At 42.9% G+C, this 17,270-nt stretch overlaps 1 protein-coding gene across 1 annotated transcript; it reads right to left on the bottom strand.

Annotated features, from left to right (window-relative positions):
• Positions 1-647: 647 nt before the first annotated feature.
• Positions 648-17,270, bottom strand: DDX18 (DEAD-box helicase 18). Its single transcript, XM_086367418.1, has 14 exons — positions 17,106-17,270; positions 14,377-14,934; positions 11,809-11,949; positions 10,287-10,422; positions 9,600-9,700; positions 9,281-9,480; positions 9,074-9,188; positions 7,086-7,225; positions 5,916-6,077; positions 5,428-5,580; positions 4,703-4,816; positions 3,292-3,348; positions 2,792-2,969; positions 648-2,330 (listed from the first exon to the last, which is right to left on the bottom strand). The coding sequence occupies exons 1-14, from the start codon at positions 17,188-17,190 to the stop codon at positions 2,188-2,190; spliced, it is 2,283 nt and encodes a 760-aa protein (XP_086223544.1). The 5' UTR covers positions 17,191-17,270; the 3' UTR covers positions 648-2,187.

Genomic DNA, 17,270 nt, shown 5'->3' on the forward strand with positions numbered 1-17,270 from the left:
CATTTAATAGGCCCAGGAAAGAGAACTGGAATTGGAATCCAGGCATTCTGGTCCCAGACTTTTTAACTACTACGAATTTTTGAATAAACAAGACCCTTTTAAATTTGAATTCAGCTTGCACCTGGGCAGTTAAGACCAAAAGAAATCTAGAAATTGCAATGACACCACCTGCAGCCCGCAGGACCTAAAGGTTCCTACTTGGATAGTGATGCTGCCTGGCCTTGCTGGATAAAGAGACCATTCAATCCTGTTCGTCAAATTAATGGCCCCACACACGCCACCTGCAGCTGTGCTCTTAGCACAGGGACTTAAGCGGTCCTCTCTGTGTGCAAATGGGCCTTGCAGATTCTGGTGACTGGCTCCCTCCCATGTGAATCCTGGCCAGGCAGGTTGTCTGGATGTCCCTAGGCTGGACTGGCCTTGTGAGCATAATCTCACATAGGACTCCCAGCAAGTCCTGAGGTTAGCCATTATAGGAGTAAGAATAATCTTTCCACTGTTTATATGCTTTTCTCACAAATGGCAAGACCAATGGACACCAGACACAATGTAACAAGGAGAGACAGGCTGGGTGGGATAGGCAGGCATCCAGGACTCAAGTCCAGGCTGGACCAAGCAAGGTGAAAGCAGTAATAAATGATACAAAGTTGATGTAATTATTTAATGACACAGGAAAATAAGTTACGAAACAAGATGGTTACAAATACTGGGTAGAGGATCATTTAACTTCACTTTTGATAAAAAAAATTTAAAAGTACATATACAAAACACTGGAAGATTAAGTATCAAAATATTAACAGTATTTGCTTCTGTTCAGTGATTAAATATTCTTCTCTGCTTTTGTGTACTTTTTGAAACATGATTATTTCTGAAACAAAGAAAAGTCACTGTAAAGAGAAACAGGTATTAAACGCCAGGAGTCCAACAATCAAGGTCTGAAGCCCAGGACATGTCCAGCGAGGGGGACGGTGGTCAAGCCCAGATGTGGGACAGTATCATTCTTTACCTACTGGAATGCTGTTTACCAGACTATTTCTTCGACATTTAATATTCTTAGCACATTTAATAGGAATCTGAATATTAACTGGTACAACGGTAAAATGATGCTAGCAACTTTGGTTTTAAATTACTATAAAACGTAATAACCATTTTGTAGTTACAAAACACACTAGAAATAAAACATCAAACACACCAGAAATCAAAAATTACTACAACAAAAATTCCATCTGACCAAACCACTGCCTTTGCTATTGTGCTGTGTGCTCACTTTCAGTTTTCACCATAAATCTATTTTCGTTTTATGGGTCTGGAAGAGGCAGTTTTTCTCAAAAAGATGCTTTTGCCTTCTAAATACTGTTGGAAGTATTTCGGGTTGGAAGGACTCATCAAAATCGAAACCACTTCAAAGAAACAAATCTGACTGAGGAGTGCCACCGCTCTTTGTGCCTCAGTCTGCTAAGTGACCAAATGGAGAACAGCAGAGACTACACTTGTAAATGAAACTAAAATATCTGGGATTTCCCCCAACCTACTCTCAATGTCAGGACTGCTATGGGAGCTTTATTCAAATAACAATGACAACCCATATTTCTTACTCCTGAAAAAGTAAAATGGAGAAAGGCTCATTGTTTCAAAGTCTGGCATATAAAAGCCCAGTGCCCCCTTAACTGAAGGTGCTTCTTAGGGATTTCCCAAAGCTCTCTGCCCTTTCACACAGCAACATTTTCAGGAGGGGTCAAAAAACTACTGTTAAGGTCCAAGAAAAAACTGAAACCAAAAAAAAAATTGAGACAATTTTTCTGCACCACCACCACCTGTCCAGTGTCGGGTCACCTGCCCTTTCTGGCGGGCTGACACAGCAATCCAAGTCACAAGAGGCTTCAGACACTAGGAAGGCAAGGTACCAGAAGAATTACATTAAAACAGTAACAAGTTTGGGGAAAAAAAAAGATTTACACTTAGAAATATCCTATCATCACAAAGACTAGAAAGATGCATTGCTTTGCTCTTGGGCAATCAAGGCATCGTGACCTGTTTTATATCCCCAAAAAGGAGACTCACTGGAAACCTCAGTGCCGGCAACCCAAGTCAATTCATACTCGTTAGAAGAGTCCAAATCCTAAAGTAACACAAATTCCTTTCTTACAGCAAGAAAAAGAAAATCCGTTTCAGGACAAAGGTATGTCTTCAGTGAGAGAACTGCCTGCTGTCAGATGGCTTCTTGCTTATGTGTTTGAAGATCTTGGACTTCTCGACTTTCTTGGCTTTCTGGTAGCCAAATCCACCGCCACCGCCTCGCTTTCTAACTTTGCCGTCATTGGTGTTCACATCTAAAGGGGGCATTAAGGAAATCCAGCAACACAAAGACAACCAACTCCAAACCACCACCTAGGGGAGAACCAGCCAGCTGTATACCTGGGGCCCCACCACCCCTCCCTGAGCCACCACAATGTGAACACTCGAATCAGGAGTGGCCACATGACCGGGGGCTAAAACTAGCAGGTAGGATTTTTAAACCCCGTTAATACTTAACATATTACAACTTCCCTGGCTCTCTTTGCCACTCAAATTCCACTGTCCTTTTTTAAAGCCATAAACTGTCTCGTCTCTGTCGTCTCCACCCTGACTACCCCACGCGAGCACTGACACGAGGTCAGTGCCTGAGATGACCATCTGGGCCCCAGGCCTCAGCCAGAGCACAAGCCAACCTGAGTGCTAAGCCCCAGAGCCCCTGGTCAAGCTTCTGGCCCATAGTTCCTGGACAAATTTATAACCACACAGAAAAGGATACTCAAATCAACAAAAGGAGGCACCTTGAAGCCAAATGACAGAGCAACCTGAGGCAAATTTAAGTTATTAACATTGAAGATCTGTTTCAGGGAATGGGAATCATAGGCTCGAATGTATGACTTATATGCTTCCTGGGCTGACTTATGAAGGAAGTAGTTCTTTTCAATCAGTTTTTCAAGCTGAAACAGAAATAAATATTGGCTTTAATACAAGAAAGCACAATTCATCTATAACATTTGTTCCAAAACACTTGCTCCAAGCTTTGTAATATCTGCAAAATCCGGGTGCAGTAAGAATAATGACAAAATTCATGTAAGGTACAGGCTGAAACCAGGTAGACAGTATAGGAATGTGCTCACCAGCACCGCAGGACACAGCAATGGTCACTCAAGTCCAGACTTCCCACTTATGGAAAGGGAGGCTTGGGGGAGAGTGACTGTTAATGAGACACCACAGAGGCAGGGTTGGGATGCCCCCCCGCCCTCCACCCCTCCCACATACCTGAGACTGAATGTCAGAAATTTTAGACCAGGAAAACTCAAATTCACTTAATGGAACCTAGAAAACAAAAGCATGCAGGTTAGTAAACCGGGTTGGTCTGATGCAACTCATCAGTCACTCATGAGACGGAAGGGAAAAGGCTTGTGGAACTTCAATTTCATGGGCCAGACACCTGTTTCCCTGTCTCCCAATGCCAATGGGAGAGGTGTACCTCCCCTCTCCTAATGCACTCTGAATGGAACCCTCCTCAAAGAAAAGCTGTGAAACTAAGTGGGGCAATGATATGCACCGATGCACTCTTCTCTAAATAAACATCTCTGTGGATGCGATGTGATGAAGCAGCTTTCAGCTTCTAGTTTACAGAACCACTAGCTCTTCTCTCAGTGTTGGGAAAGCTGCCCTGACACCACACTGCCCTGTGATGGGGTCTGTGACACCAGGGCTTCTGAAACTGGTGTTTGTGACCACCAGCTCCTACAGGAGGGATTTCTTACCAGTCATCTCTTATGAGACAACTGGAAAAGTGCCCATGCAGGTGCTGGGGAAAAAGAACAGCCCCCCGAGTCCCAGGCCCTGGGTGGAGACAGGTGAGTGGGCAGACAACTTGATAAGCACCTGGGCTGGGGGCACACGAAGGAGGGATGAGATCAGCAACACCCTCCCAGAGGAACCAGGAACCAGGTAGCTAGAGAAAAACTGCAAAGGCGGGATGGCAATTTCTAGGACCTGCTGCTAGTTGGGTGGTGGGGGAAAATCCACCAGGCAACACTGTGCCAACAAGGAGGCAAATGCCAGGAAAGACAAGGCCGACAAGCATTCACAAGACTCGGCAGCACAAAGGCCAAAGTCAGAGGAGGGTGGACTGAGCCCAGAATCAGAGGAGTTAAAACAGAACCCACTTTTCAAAACAGCAGACTAAGGAAAGGCAATAAGCAGCGGCCATGCTGGAGCTCATGACAGAAGGGCGGATTCAGGGCTGAAGTTATCTTTTTGGTCCGAGATTACAGACAGTAAAGCGCTAACTGCCAGGCAAGGACTGGGGCCCGGAAGGGGAAGGGGTAGGAGGAGATGGCCTCCCTGCAGCTTTGGGTGAGGTGAAGACAGGAGGGGAGCAGGAGCAGAGGAGGCTTCCAACAGGGCTGTGGGAAGACTAGGGACAGGGACGCCCCCTGAGTGACACAGGGCTCAAGCACAGTGCTTTGTGGGTAGTTTTTGGCTCATATTTCCTGGACAAGACCCACAGAAGGCTCATTTGCTAAACCGCTGCACCAACTGTCCTAACAGAATGGTAACAACTAGGAACCCCTTGGACACACCTAGAAACGGTGCCTGAGGCCATGTGCACCGGCAAACAATTCTTGCGTAGAGGAATCTGTCCCTAGTGTAAGGTTTTCCACGTGAAGATCTTTACCTTGGATTGCTTCAGGTAGCGAAGGAAACCCAATTCTTCAGGGCGCAAAATGAGCAAGGCGTGCCCTCTTCCATTCAGGCCTCTGGCTGTTCTGCCCACACGGTGAATGTACTCCTTTGGTGGAGAGAGAAGACCTGAGGTAATACACTGGCTTGCACGGCAACCTTGGTGCTTGCCACACAGCCTATCGCCGTGCTCCCCAAAGCTAGTGGTCCCCCATCCCTTCTGCAGGCACCATCCCCACAGAGATAGTACCGAGGCCAAGGAGAGCTGGACAGGACATTCACATTAATTCTATGATCCAATCAAATGACTAGTAAGTGTGCTTCAACTTCATAAGGGCTTTTGCAAACATTCAAATGGCTGACAACTTATATAATCTACCTTTTGTTGAAAATACCTAAAAAAACTTATTTTACTACATATACTAAAGACTGGCATCTATCTCCATAAGCACATTTTATTCCTCTGACATCTACTGCTGTTTAATAGACTGCCCCAAGCAGGCAATGTTCCTAAGTTAAGTCCCACTGATGCCTCTCAAATTTCCTTGCACACCCTCTCTGGGTCCTGTGAAAGCCTTAAACGCTGGAAGCATCACTGAGATACTGCAGAGTCGCTGTATGGCTGTACGCTGAAGCATGACTGGAGCCGCTTGAGGAATAATCTGTGGGATGGGGTACTTCTCAGGGAACCTGGGGAGATAACTAGAGGATGCCAGTTACCTTGGGGTCATCGGGAGGGTCATACTGAACAATCCAGTCCACTTCAGGGATATCCAGCCCTCTAGCTGCCACGTCTGTGCACAACAAGATCCCCGAATCCGCACTGCAAAACTGGAAGAACGTGGTCGTACGCTTGTTCTGTTTTTGCCTTCCCTAGAACCAAAGCAAAACATCCACTGCAGAGGAAATTTGAGACTATTTGTGGGAGGTCTCGGTGTAGAACCCCTAAACTGTGGAACTGTTAGCTGCTTTATGTCAAGTTCAGTACCCGGCCTGTTTCCCCAAGCGATGGCATCGGTTCCTCCTCTCAGGTTCCCACTGCCTGCCCCCACCCCCAGCAAAATTCCCTCCTCACAGGACCCATCACCTGTTATTTGTCCAAATTACTCAGAACTATGTTTGGAGGCAAGGACAATACCGTAATCCCCACAACCTACATAACTCGCTAAGTGTAAGCTGTTTGTAATAAGCTTATCATAACCACTTACATGAATGGCCAGGACAGGCAAATCGATGTAGTTCAGCAACTCATAGTGGTATTTCACGGACTTACAGGATGAAAAGAAAACCATTAGTTTCTTCTTCCGGTTCTTCTTAAGGAATGTGAAGAGCAGGAGGAATCTCTTTTCAGAAGGACAGACAACATACCCCTAGAAGAGGTTCAAGTGAACAGACTCAAAATAATCGAATGGACACTTTGAACTTCATGAACCAATATAATCTGATGGAGAGAACAGATTAACATGGCGTATACACTGTTAAGCCTCACCTATAGCAAAATTACTACCTTCATTATAATAATGCAGTCCTAAAATAAGACTGATTTTAAATCTTTCGATTCCTTTTATTGGCTATAATCACTGGATACTAAATATTTTCCGTATTTCTGAGACTACTGGTTATCAAGTTCTTGTAATCATAGTAATACCAATACCTCTATTAACTGGAACCTTCAAAATGTATCAATGATTCATTTTTAGAAGGTCCTTAAAGGCAAGATCCTAAATAACCACAGCTGAAGTGCACTATCCTAAACAATATCACAAAGCTGCTGCTGCTGCTAAGTCACTTCAGTCATGTCCGACTCTTTGTGACCCCAGAGACGGCAGCCCACCAGGCTCCGCCGTCCCTGGGATTCTCCAGGCAAGAACACTGGAGTGGGTTGCCATTTCCTTCTCCAATGCATGAAAGTGAAAAGTGAAAGTGAAGTCGCTCAGTTGCAACCCCATGGACTGCAGCCCACCAGGCTCCTCCGTCTATGGGATTTTCCAGGCAAGAGTACTGGAGTGGGGTGCCATTGCCTTCTCCGATCACAAAGCTAGGTGAATATATTTTTAAAAACTAAACAACCAATGAAAGGTTTGTAAGCTAAATTGTTACAGGAAAGAAATATTTTACTCATCAAAAGACTCAAGCTGTTTTGGCTCTTTGTCACCTCATTTCCACAGTTACATGCTTGAAACCAGCCTCTCCACCTTCTAACTCACCTCACATCTTAGCGCAAGATATTATTGAACAACAAAATTCATTTTACTCCTATAAACTTGGTGGTATTTTATTAAGTTCGTTAACCCATTTGCTTTTTAGAGGATCCTCCAAACACTTCCAAGGAAACATCAAAGGATATCCTTAAAATGGAAGGCAGTGACAAGAAGTACCTGCTCAAGACCGTCTACAGTTGCATTAGCTTTATCATCATCAACACCAACATACAAAGGCTCCTTTTTCAGAGAAATCCTCGCCAGGTCTTCAACTTTTCGAGTTTGTGTGGCAGAGAAGAGCATGGTCTGTCTGCGTGCTGAAACACAACCATAGAAAAATAACCCAAATTTTTCAGGGAATTTTTAGAACGGCTTCACAACTAAAGATGCGTTAAGTAGAACTTTCAGAAAATAGAAACATGGTATCACTATAGACAGTAAGAGAGGAACAGCGAGGGCAACTTTATGTCTATAGATTTGACAACTGAGTTGAAATGGACAATTTCCGCTAAAGCTCACTTAGGACAGCTTTCCAACTCATCTTTAACAAAATTTTAGCAAAGTGAATTCAGAAATATAAGCATCTATCAGAATTTAACATTTATTCCTGATTTAAGAAACAGCAGACTAGGAACGAAAGGGATCATCCTCAGTCTTATACAGGGCATCTAGACGTGCAGCATCTGCATCACACTTAGTGCTGAGACCGAATGCTTTCCCACCTAAGACCAGGAGTGAGATAAAGATGTGTTCTTTCGCCAGTTCTACTCAGGAGTACACTGGAGGGTCTGGCCAGTGCAATCAGACATGAAAACAATAAAGGGGAAAATTTTACATGTAAGGTATGAAAAAACCTGTACAGTGAAAACTCTGAAACACTTCTGAGAGAAATTAGGAAGCTGATAAATGGAGATCTACCTCATTCATGTGCTGAAGGACCCAACTTTATCTTCCACCAATGATCGATATTACAGAGACTGACAAACATTCTAACATTCATACAGAAATGCAAACGATGGGAACAGACAAACAAATTAACAAAGTTGGAGTATTAACACTACCTAATTTCAAGACTTAACAGGAACGACTTAACAGGAACGACTGGAACTTCCATACTCTGCTGATGGGGATGTAAAATGATACAAATTAAACATAACACCCGTCACTCCATTCCTAGATAATCACACCACAGAAAAGGCGATATACACCCATAAAGAGTTGTAGGTGGATGTTCATAGCCACCTTATATGTAACAGACCAAAACTGTTAACAACCTAGTCATCCATCAACAATTAAATGGATAAACAAGTTGTGGCATATTTAAACAATAGAATGCCAGGGAGGAACAAAGCAAAGAACTATTGAAAATGTAATGGCACAGACAAATCACAGAATTTGCTGAGCACAAGAAGAGACAAAAAGACAGTAATACCATATGATTCCATTCATACGAATCCCTGAAAAATGCAAACTGATCTACACTGACAGAGGGCAGACCAACAGCCACCTGTGAGAGAGGAGACCTGTGAGCAGTTGTTGTAAGCAGGGGAGGGCTGTTGCTACTGAGGGAGAGAGGGAGGGACCACAAAGGGACATAAAGTGATCTTTGAGAGTTATGAGAATATTCACTGTATTGACTGTGGTGATGGCTTCAAGGTGTAAATAGGACAAAATGTATCAAATTATATACTTAAAACATAACAATCTTTACATGTAAAAACATGTAAAGATTATGATGTTAATTATACCTCGATGAAGCAGTAAGAAACAAATCGTATAAGGCACGGAACCACACTGTTATAGATATAAGCAGTTTATAAATGTTTCAAGTACTATAACCGAGGTACATACGACTTAAACATAACACAGAAGGCACCAAGTCGATGACTACTGGAGGATGAGAGATGGGGTGGCAGGGATGGACAGGAACGAGACATACGTTAAAACTGTTTAACTTGCACTGTAAGCTCTCAAATGGCAAAACCATTGTAGTAAGTTACCAGTAAGATCGATGTATATATTGCAAACTACCTCTAAGGCTGACCAGCACAACAACCTCACTTGGTTAAATTAAAATGCTGACATTAACAGTTTTCATACAGGAAAAATTCTCAACTACTTCCAACAGCTGCTCTGCAAACCACATGAAGATGCAACCCACTTACTTGGCAGAAGTTTAATGATTTGCTTTAATTCCTCTTCAAACCCAACATCCAAGATACGATCAGCCTCATCAATAACCAGACACTGTAGGTTTTTATACATAAACCCTGGGGTATTCTGACAAGACAAAGGACAGAAAAAAACTGTTAGCTGCGAAGTGTACGTTTCACACAGACAGAAGATGGGGCTTCACGACAGTGTCCTCTTACCTGCATGTGGTCCAGGAGACGGCCTGGTGTGGCCACGACGATGTTGATCCCATTGGCAAGCTTCTGAGCTTCAGCAGACCTGTTACTGCCACCCATTATTAACCCGTATGTGTGAACATGGTGTGTCATCAGCTCCTTAAGGACACCAAAAGTCTGCATGGCCAGTTCCCTAGTAGGTGAGAGAATAAGGACTCCTGTTCCTAAAAAGTAAAACAGGATATATGGTCAAAGTCAAACTGTAGTTACACCAGGAGTGCGCCCACAGTCATGACAGACTTCTAGTAAGATTCTCACAGAAACAGCGGGCTCACAGGCTTACCATTCCTGGGCATGAACTTTAACTTAACAATAAGTTCAACTGCAGGGATGAGAAATGCCAGCGTTTTACCACTGCCTGTTTTTGCAGCTGCTAGAAGATCCCTAAAAAATAAAACGGAAAAGGAGAAAAATATTTGCTCTACTCATGCAGCAAGTATTTACTGAATACCTACCATGGACTACGACACATGTTTGAGGCACTGAGGCTAGATTATAACAAGAAAAGAGTCCCCACCTTCTCTATCACTGAAATCAATCATGTGGGTTAAACACTTAACTCAGAAATAACAATTGTGCTAAAAACAGAAGTGAACAATTTTCTCCAACATCAATAAATAACCTAAAGCCTTTAACGAAGGTTAGGTATATTATCAAACACAATGTGAGATCCATAGAACATACTGGTATTTTTTCCCCAAACTATTGGCACTAAAAACAGAGATATTAAGTGTGTGTATGTGTGCGTGCTCAGGCATGTCCAACTCTTTGCGACCCCATGGACTGTAGCCCATCAGGCTCCTCTATTCATGGGATTTCCCAGGCAAGAATTTCCCTCTCCAGGGGATCTTCCTGACTCAGGGATCAAACCCGCATCTCTTCCATCTCCTGCACTGGCAGGTAAATTCCTTACCACTAGCACCACTTGGGAAGCCCAGGACCAATGCCCAAACCTCAATGTTAACCATACCTGCCTTCCAGAAGTGGTCTGATACTTTTATGTTGAATTTCAGTCATGTTTGTAAAGCCCATTTCTTTTATTGCCTTCAGAGTGTTCTCATTGACAAGATTAGTCAGAGAATCAAATGAAGTATCCTCAAAAGCTCCTAAACAGAAGACAGTTTATCATTAACAAATTTACCTTTTCTGAACAGTTAATATTGCGTTTCCTAAATTTGTTTTGCTGATTGAAAACATTACTGGGTTGATGTCAAGCTTCTTTAGAAGAGCTTCTTCCAATAAGAAAAGACTAAACACCAACCATTCCTATATAACAAGAAAAAGATCTTATACTTGTTGCAAGTTTCTCCACTGCTAACGGCTGTGTAATCTAAAGCCTATACTGTAATGAAATAACAAAGAGTTGGCGAGGTGGTACAATCAAGGGACTTATGTGAAATAAAAATGCTAAGGTGGGGGCACACTGGGGCAGGGGTGGTGGTGTGAGGCTTTCAGGGGAAAATTCAGAGAGAAATGAAATGTTTAGGAAGTCTGCAATAAAGAAAGAAAACACTCAGTATAAAAACTGAGTATGAAATCAATCAAAATAGCAACTCTCCAAAAAAGACAACTGAGAAGAGTCAGAGATGGCCCCAGATGGTGAGAATGTACCTATATATCAGGCGTGCGGTGGGTCACCAGCAGGGGAAGGCATCAGACTACCTGGGAGCTCCCTGCTCAACACACACCCCAGCTATAACCCAGGCGCTGGCAACCCTGGCACCACTGACATCTTGGGATGGATAATTCTTTGCTGTGAGAGGCTGTCCTATGCATTATAGGAGGTCCTGCAGCGTCTCTGACCTCTACTCACTGGACACTTGTCACCTGCTCCCATTGTTTACCTGGGACAGAGGAGGTTGAAGGGTTGCACCCCCTTAAATGGGAAAACTGGGATGGGTCCCCCTACTTAGGAGGTAAAATTACCCTGCTTGAGAACCACTGCCGTAATAACCTTTGCAATTCTGATTGCAAAGGTTGGGTTGTGGGCTTCACTATTTTAATAAACAAAAACCTCAAACCAAATAACTCAAGTAACTGCTAGACGTTTCTAGATAGGAGCAATTGATTCTAAACTCTTGACTTTACAGATAAAGAAATGGAGGTCAGAAGAGGTGACCCTGGCACACGCCCCTCAGTAATGTTAATTTCATCCTTGTCTGTTAGTAATGGAGCCAGCATTAAACCTCTGGGCTCCAGACTTCCATGCCAATGACTTTCCTACTGTAACATGGAAAGTGACAAACCAAAGACATAGAGGACCCTGAGAGCTATTTGTGTGCATGTCAAAATATTTAATGTTAGGAATAAAGAAAAAGGAAAAATAAGAGAAAGAAATAAGAACTAAAGCACACAATGTGGAAGATAAAAAGCAGCAATTAGATATAAAACCATGTCTTGTCAATAAATGCTACAACTGAACCTTTAAATCCTATAATCCAGGGAGGTGTGACACTTTAGAAATCTACCTGGAAAAACACTTTGATAATCACCTGTCAGTCCCAGGGGCAGGCTGTGCACTTCGCTGTCCTCACCCTCGTCATCTGGCTTCTCCACACGGTTTTCTGTTTCTTCAGGAGCCTGGGCACCATCTTCAGCCTCTCCTATGTCCTCAGCTTTTGCTTTTTTGGAATCTTTGGTTTAAAGGACAAATACCCCCCAATTTTTTAAAAACAAGAATACCAAATGAGATCATAAAATAACAGATGTGTGATGCAAAAAAAAAAAAAGCATATTTTCAAAAGCTTAACACATTTACAGTTTTAATTTGCTAAGAACCTCTTTTTCCTGATTAAAAAAAATCTGGCTGTATTAAAAAACTCAAGCAGGACACGCAGATCTGCTAACAAAGCTTTATTTTTTAGGCTTCTTTGTGTATATATATACACATATATACTACATACAGTATATGTATTTATTAAAGTATAGTTGATTTACAATATTGTGTTGGTTTCAGGTAAACAGCAAACTGATTCAGTTATGCATACGTTATAGGTATATGCATTACTGATATTTAGAAAAAAATCCTTCATTATATTGAATGGTTCCCTGTGCTATACAGTAAATCCTTATCATCTATTATAGATGGTAGTAACACCTGTTAATCCCATACTCCCAACTTATTCATCCCCCCTTCCCCTTTGGTAACTATACATTTGTTTTCTATGTTTCTGAGTCTGTTTCTGTTTTGTAAGTTCATTTGTACTATTTTTTCAGATTCCACATATAAGTGATATAATACTTCCTTCTCTGACTTACTACTTATTATACTGTCTTAAGTAAGAAATTTTTTATAAGCTGAACTAAACACTCCCAATTCTATAAAATTCATTAAGGAGACAAGGTCAAGTGATTAATTAAAAAAAAAAACCCATAACAAGCACTTTTTCCTCTCATAACACAAATTTTCTATAAAAGCTAATTTTGTCTTAAAGGGGAACAGAAACACAAAAGGCTCTTTATACTACTTGAGACAGATTACAAAGCAAGGGCAACAACCTACTCAGCTGGGTGACAGAAACTGGCTGGCTGCTTCCTTGAATGTAAGTGGTAAGAGGAGAGGGAAGGTTTCCTAGCTCTTCATTCTTAGCATACATTCACAACTTTCAAAACACAGTCCCCTAAACTACCTTCCTAGTCCTACCTCCCATCATGCTCTTAAATGTTCTACTCTGGGCCAAATAGGTTAACTCCATGCTGTGCTTTTAAAAATTCATGGCAGTTAGTGATGTTAGTTAGAACAGAATTGACCTAAACCGGAACTCAGGACTCTGTAACCCAGGACTGGCCTCTTCCTTGGACCTTATGACCACCTTTCTGGGAAATGATCAACTCTGTACGACCCACACGTTCAAAGGCCATGAATACTATCAGCTGGACTTCAAGGCTTATGACTTCTCTTCTTGTTAAAACAGTTCTTCAAGGTTATCAATAGGATTTAAATTTCCAGTCCTGTGATTCAGTGCTTCAGAGTAGAAATTTCACTTCCTCCAGCATACTCAGAATAAGAATCCCAAAGGCACTAACAATTTTAGAACAGGATTACAATCACTTTAAATCAAAATTGTAATGTCAATCCTCACGCTTTAGTCTCTGTCTTGTTTCACTTTTTGTTTAAGCAGTTTCTCATAATTTACAAACGCATTATAGTCTGTAGGCAGTAAAAACACAGCCAGGCATGTCTGAAAAATCCAAAGCATCTTTCTAGATGAAAACTTTATTTCCGACAAAAGGTGAATAGGACATGCTAACACAGGAGTTGGCAAATGTTATCTACAAAGAACCAGATCTGTAAACACTTTAGGTTTTGTAGGCTGTATGGTCTGTCATCACAAAGGTCAAGTAAACAAATGGGTATCACAGGGTTCCGGTTAAGCATGTCTGCAAAAACAGGCAGAAGGCTGAACAGTTTGCTGATACCTGTTCGACCCTCCCCTGAAATCTCTGCCTACTCACAGTTCAATTAAAATGCCTGTTCTTTCACCTAAACTTATTCAGTCCAATAATCTTCTAAATGAAAGTACCCCTCTTCCCCAATCCTGGCCATTCTACTCACTAGGAAATTAATGTTCCATTTATTCAGAAGTTTCCCAGTTGCTATTTTTGCATACTTTAATTATCATTATGCTGCTCTGAATAGATAGGAATTTATTGTGGGGAAAAAGGAACCAGGGAAAAAAAGAGGTGAGTGAAAGAATCATTAATGTTAAGTCTCTGATTCATAAAGACTCAAGAAGATGGATTCTAAACCAGCCCGGATTTCTTTAGTGTCAGTAATTCCACAATTCTCTTTGGAAATAGGTAGATCTAAAATATTATGTCAGAGTACACTTTATAAAAAGCTCAGACAGTTAACTGCCAAAGAAGAGCAGTATTCTGAGAAAACTTAAACTGCACCTTCCTCTGATGTTTCCTCTAGCTACCAGGCTGGTTTCTTGCATGCCAGTAAGGGTGGGGGGGGAGCCTTGCATGTCATGCGGACATTACAATAAAAAGAGGAAAGGCAGAATGATAACTTGAAAAACTTAATGGCTTAAGTTAAAAAAAATAAAAGTACATACCAGGCCCAGCATCATCCACTACTTTTCTCTTTTTCTTCTTCTTCTTCTTTTTTGATTCTGAATTGGGAGACTGCATTGCTGCTTCTCCACTGGTCAATGTGGTGGATTTCTTGGAGGCTTTTTTAACTTTGACATTTTCCCCTGTTCCTTTAAAAACATCTCCATTTTGGGCTTCTGACATGCCTACATTTACAGACTCTTTAACAGATTTTTTAGCTTTGACATTTTCCGTGGCTTCCCTAGGCAGGACTCCATTGCTGGCTTCCGACACGCTCGCATTCATAGATTGTTTTCGGGACTTCTTCACTTTTCCACTTACTCCTGCTTCTTCAGATGTGTCTCCATTTTGGGTTTCTGCCAACCCAGCACTCATAGGTTGTTTTAGGGACTTTTTAACTTTTCTGCTTCCTACTGTTTCTTTAGCTATATCTCCATTTGGGGCTTCTGACAAGCCCACACTCACAGACTGCTTTAAGGACTTTTTAACTTTTCCATCTCCCACTGTTTCTTCAGGCACATCTCCATTTTGAGTTTCTGACAGGCTCACGGCTGAGGCACCTGTTTAAAAAGGGAAAAACACATCATGACAAAGGAGAGGCTTGCTTAGAGACCCTGCAATCCCTCATGGAATGCCATGGCTTCCAGTACTGAAATGACCTAGCTTTTACTTTCCTGTTGTGTACGTTAAAATGAGTTCCAGTTTTATAGTACTCCACTGCAGCACAAATAAATTAAAAACAGGGAGGGAATGCTGCATTGATTTTGTAACTTCAAAAAAACCACCTCTCTGTTCATAAGGAGACAAAAGTCTGAAACAAGAAAACTTCAATGAGGTTAAATATTTAAACAGATGGGACCAAACAATGGTACTTACAAAACATACATATTAAGTATTTGACAAATCTTTCTCACCTGTCAGCGAACTGAAAATTCTGTTGATGAAACTACTTATTTGCCTTGATATTTATTGTACATAAATGCCTAACAATGTTTTACAAGTTTCTGTTTATACATTGACAAAGTACTACCTTTTGTTATCTTAAACTACCAAGACGTAGTCAGCTGCTGCTGCTGTTGCTAAGTCGCTTCAGTCGTGTCCGACTGTGCAACCCCATAGACAGCAGCCCACCAGGCTCCTCTGTCCCTGGGATTCTCCAGGCAAGAATACTGGAGTGGGTTGCCATTTCCTTCTCCAATGCATGAAAGTGAAAAGTGAAAGTGAAGTCGCTCAGTCGTGCCTGACTCTTAGCGACCCCATAGACTGGAGCCTAGGAGGCTCCTCCATCCATGGGATTTTCCAGGCAAGAGTACTGGAGTGGGGTGCCATTGCCTTCTCCGGACGTAGTCAGCAATGCTTTGTTATTCCATAGGAAATGTAAACATTAGGGGACTTAAAAAACATTATTCCTAAAATTCACACACTTGTTCCCTCCTCCAGGATTTCTTTCAATCAACTGATCTCTGTACAAAACCAACTACTGTAAGGCAGTATGCCTCCAACATTGCCCTAGGGGGTCTTAAGTCTAACAGGGCAGAGGTCCCCAACCTCTGGGATCTAATGCCTGATGATCTTAGGTGGGAGCTGATATAACAATAATATAAATAAAGTGCACAATAAATGTAATTCGGGCTTGAATCATCCGGAACCGCTGACTCCCACCTCCCCGCCCCGGCCCCACTAATCACCATGAAAAACTGTCTTTCATGAAACCAGTCCCTGGTGCCAAAAAGGTTAGGGACTGCTGTTATACAAGACCTAAAAAGGCTGACATAACTAACTTCAAGATGTCTGCTCCCCTGTAAGGATTTTAGGACTGCAACCGAGGTAGGTAAAGAAACGTGCTGCTGCTGCTAGGTCGCTTCAGTCGTGTCCGACTCTGTGCGACCCCATAGACGGCAGCCCACCAGGCTCCCCCGTCCCTGGGATTCTCCAGGCAAGAATACTGGAGTGGGTTGCCATTTCCTTTTCCAATGCATGAAAGTGAAGTCAAAGTGAAGTCGCTCAGTCGTGTCCGACTCTTAGCGACCTCATGGACTGCAGCACATTCAGGTAAAATGCTTTGCAATGGTCTTTGCTATGGACACAAATACGCAGAAGCTCCCAAGAAATGTGTAACTTAAAGTGAGGAGTAGAGGGAAGACAGGGCACGAGCATATGCATCACGCGTATGACCGCGCCTGCGACACTTTAGGAGAGGAAGTTCTGCAGGAGTCGAGACAGAGTGCAGGTAGATAGGCGAAAGCAAGGGTACCAGGCATGTCCGTGAAGTGAGAGACAGCCAGCTTGTTTTGAAACGATACACACAAGAAATCGATGATGTGAAAGGAAGATGCGTGGGGATGAGAAAGTCCCACGTGTCTGCTGGGAAATGGGGGTTGGGGATGAGGTGGATCCTAGTGGTCGTGAAGGAATCGGAATAGGGAGGGTGCAAATGGGGCAGCCTGGTTCAGCTGCAAGCACAGCTGGAAAGAAAATCAACCGGGGTCCTGTCCGCGTTCTGAAAGGAGAAACTGATGTTGAAAGATCTGGGCAACGCAGAGTCAGCACCTGCGCTGGGCCGGCACCTGCGCTGCCCAGGGTTGCCTCTCCCCGCTCCCCAAACACGCGTGCTCTGGGGGAAGCTGCCAGCGCCACACCGGGGCCGCAGTCACCAAGTCCGTAGCGCGCCACGGCCCACGTGCAGGCTCCCTCCACAACCCGGGCCGCCGAGAGGTTCAGCGCAGCTCACCCTGGAGCTTTAGGTTTCGTTGTCGCAATTTGAGGTTCCGCTTCTCGATCTTCTTGCGTAGAAGTTTCATCGGTAAATGAGACATGTTGTAGATAAAGAGCCTTCACCGCGGCGCCACAGCCCAGCTTTTCGGCTCTCCCAAATGACGTTATTTCCTCTCGAGTC

Source organism: Bos grunniens, chromosome 2 (assembly GCF_055505025.1).
Source record: "Bos grunniens cultivar Pamir isolate PY7600 chromosome 2, Bosgru_T2T1.0, whole genome shotgun sequence".
In the NCBI taxonomy this organism is placed as follows: Eukaryota; Metazoa; Chordata; class Mammalia; order Artiodactyla; family Bovidae; genus Bos; species Bos grunniens.

Coding starts and splice junctions, on each gene's coding strand:
- DDX18 (XM_086367418.1), bottom strand. CDS start 17,190: ATGTCTCATTTACCGATGAAACTTCTACGCAAGAAGATCGAGAAGCGG. Junction 14,935..17,105: donor ACGAAACCTAAAGCTCCAGG/GTGAGCTGCGCT, acceptor CTTTTTAAACAG/GTGCCTCAGCCGTGAGCCTG. Junction 9,481..9,599: donor AAAGTTCATGCCCAGGAATG/GTAAGCCTGTGA, acceptor TTTACTTTTTAG/GAACAGGAGTCCTTATTCTC.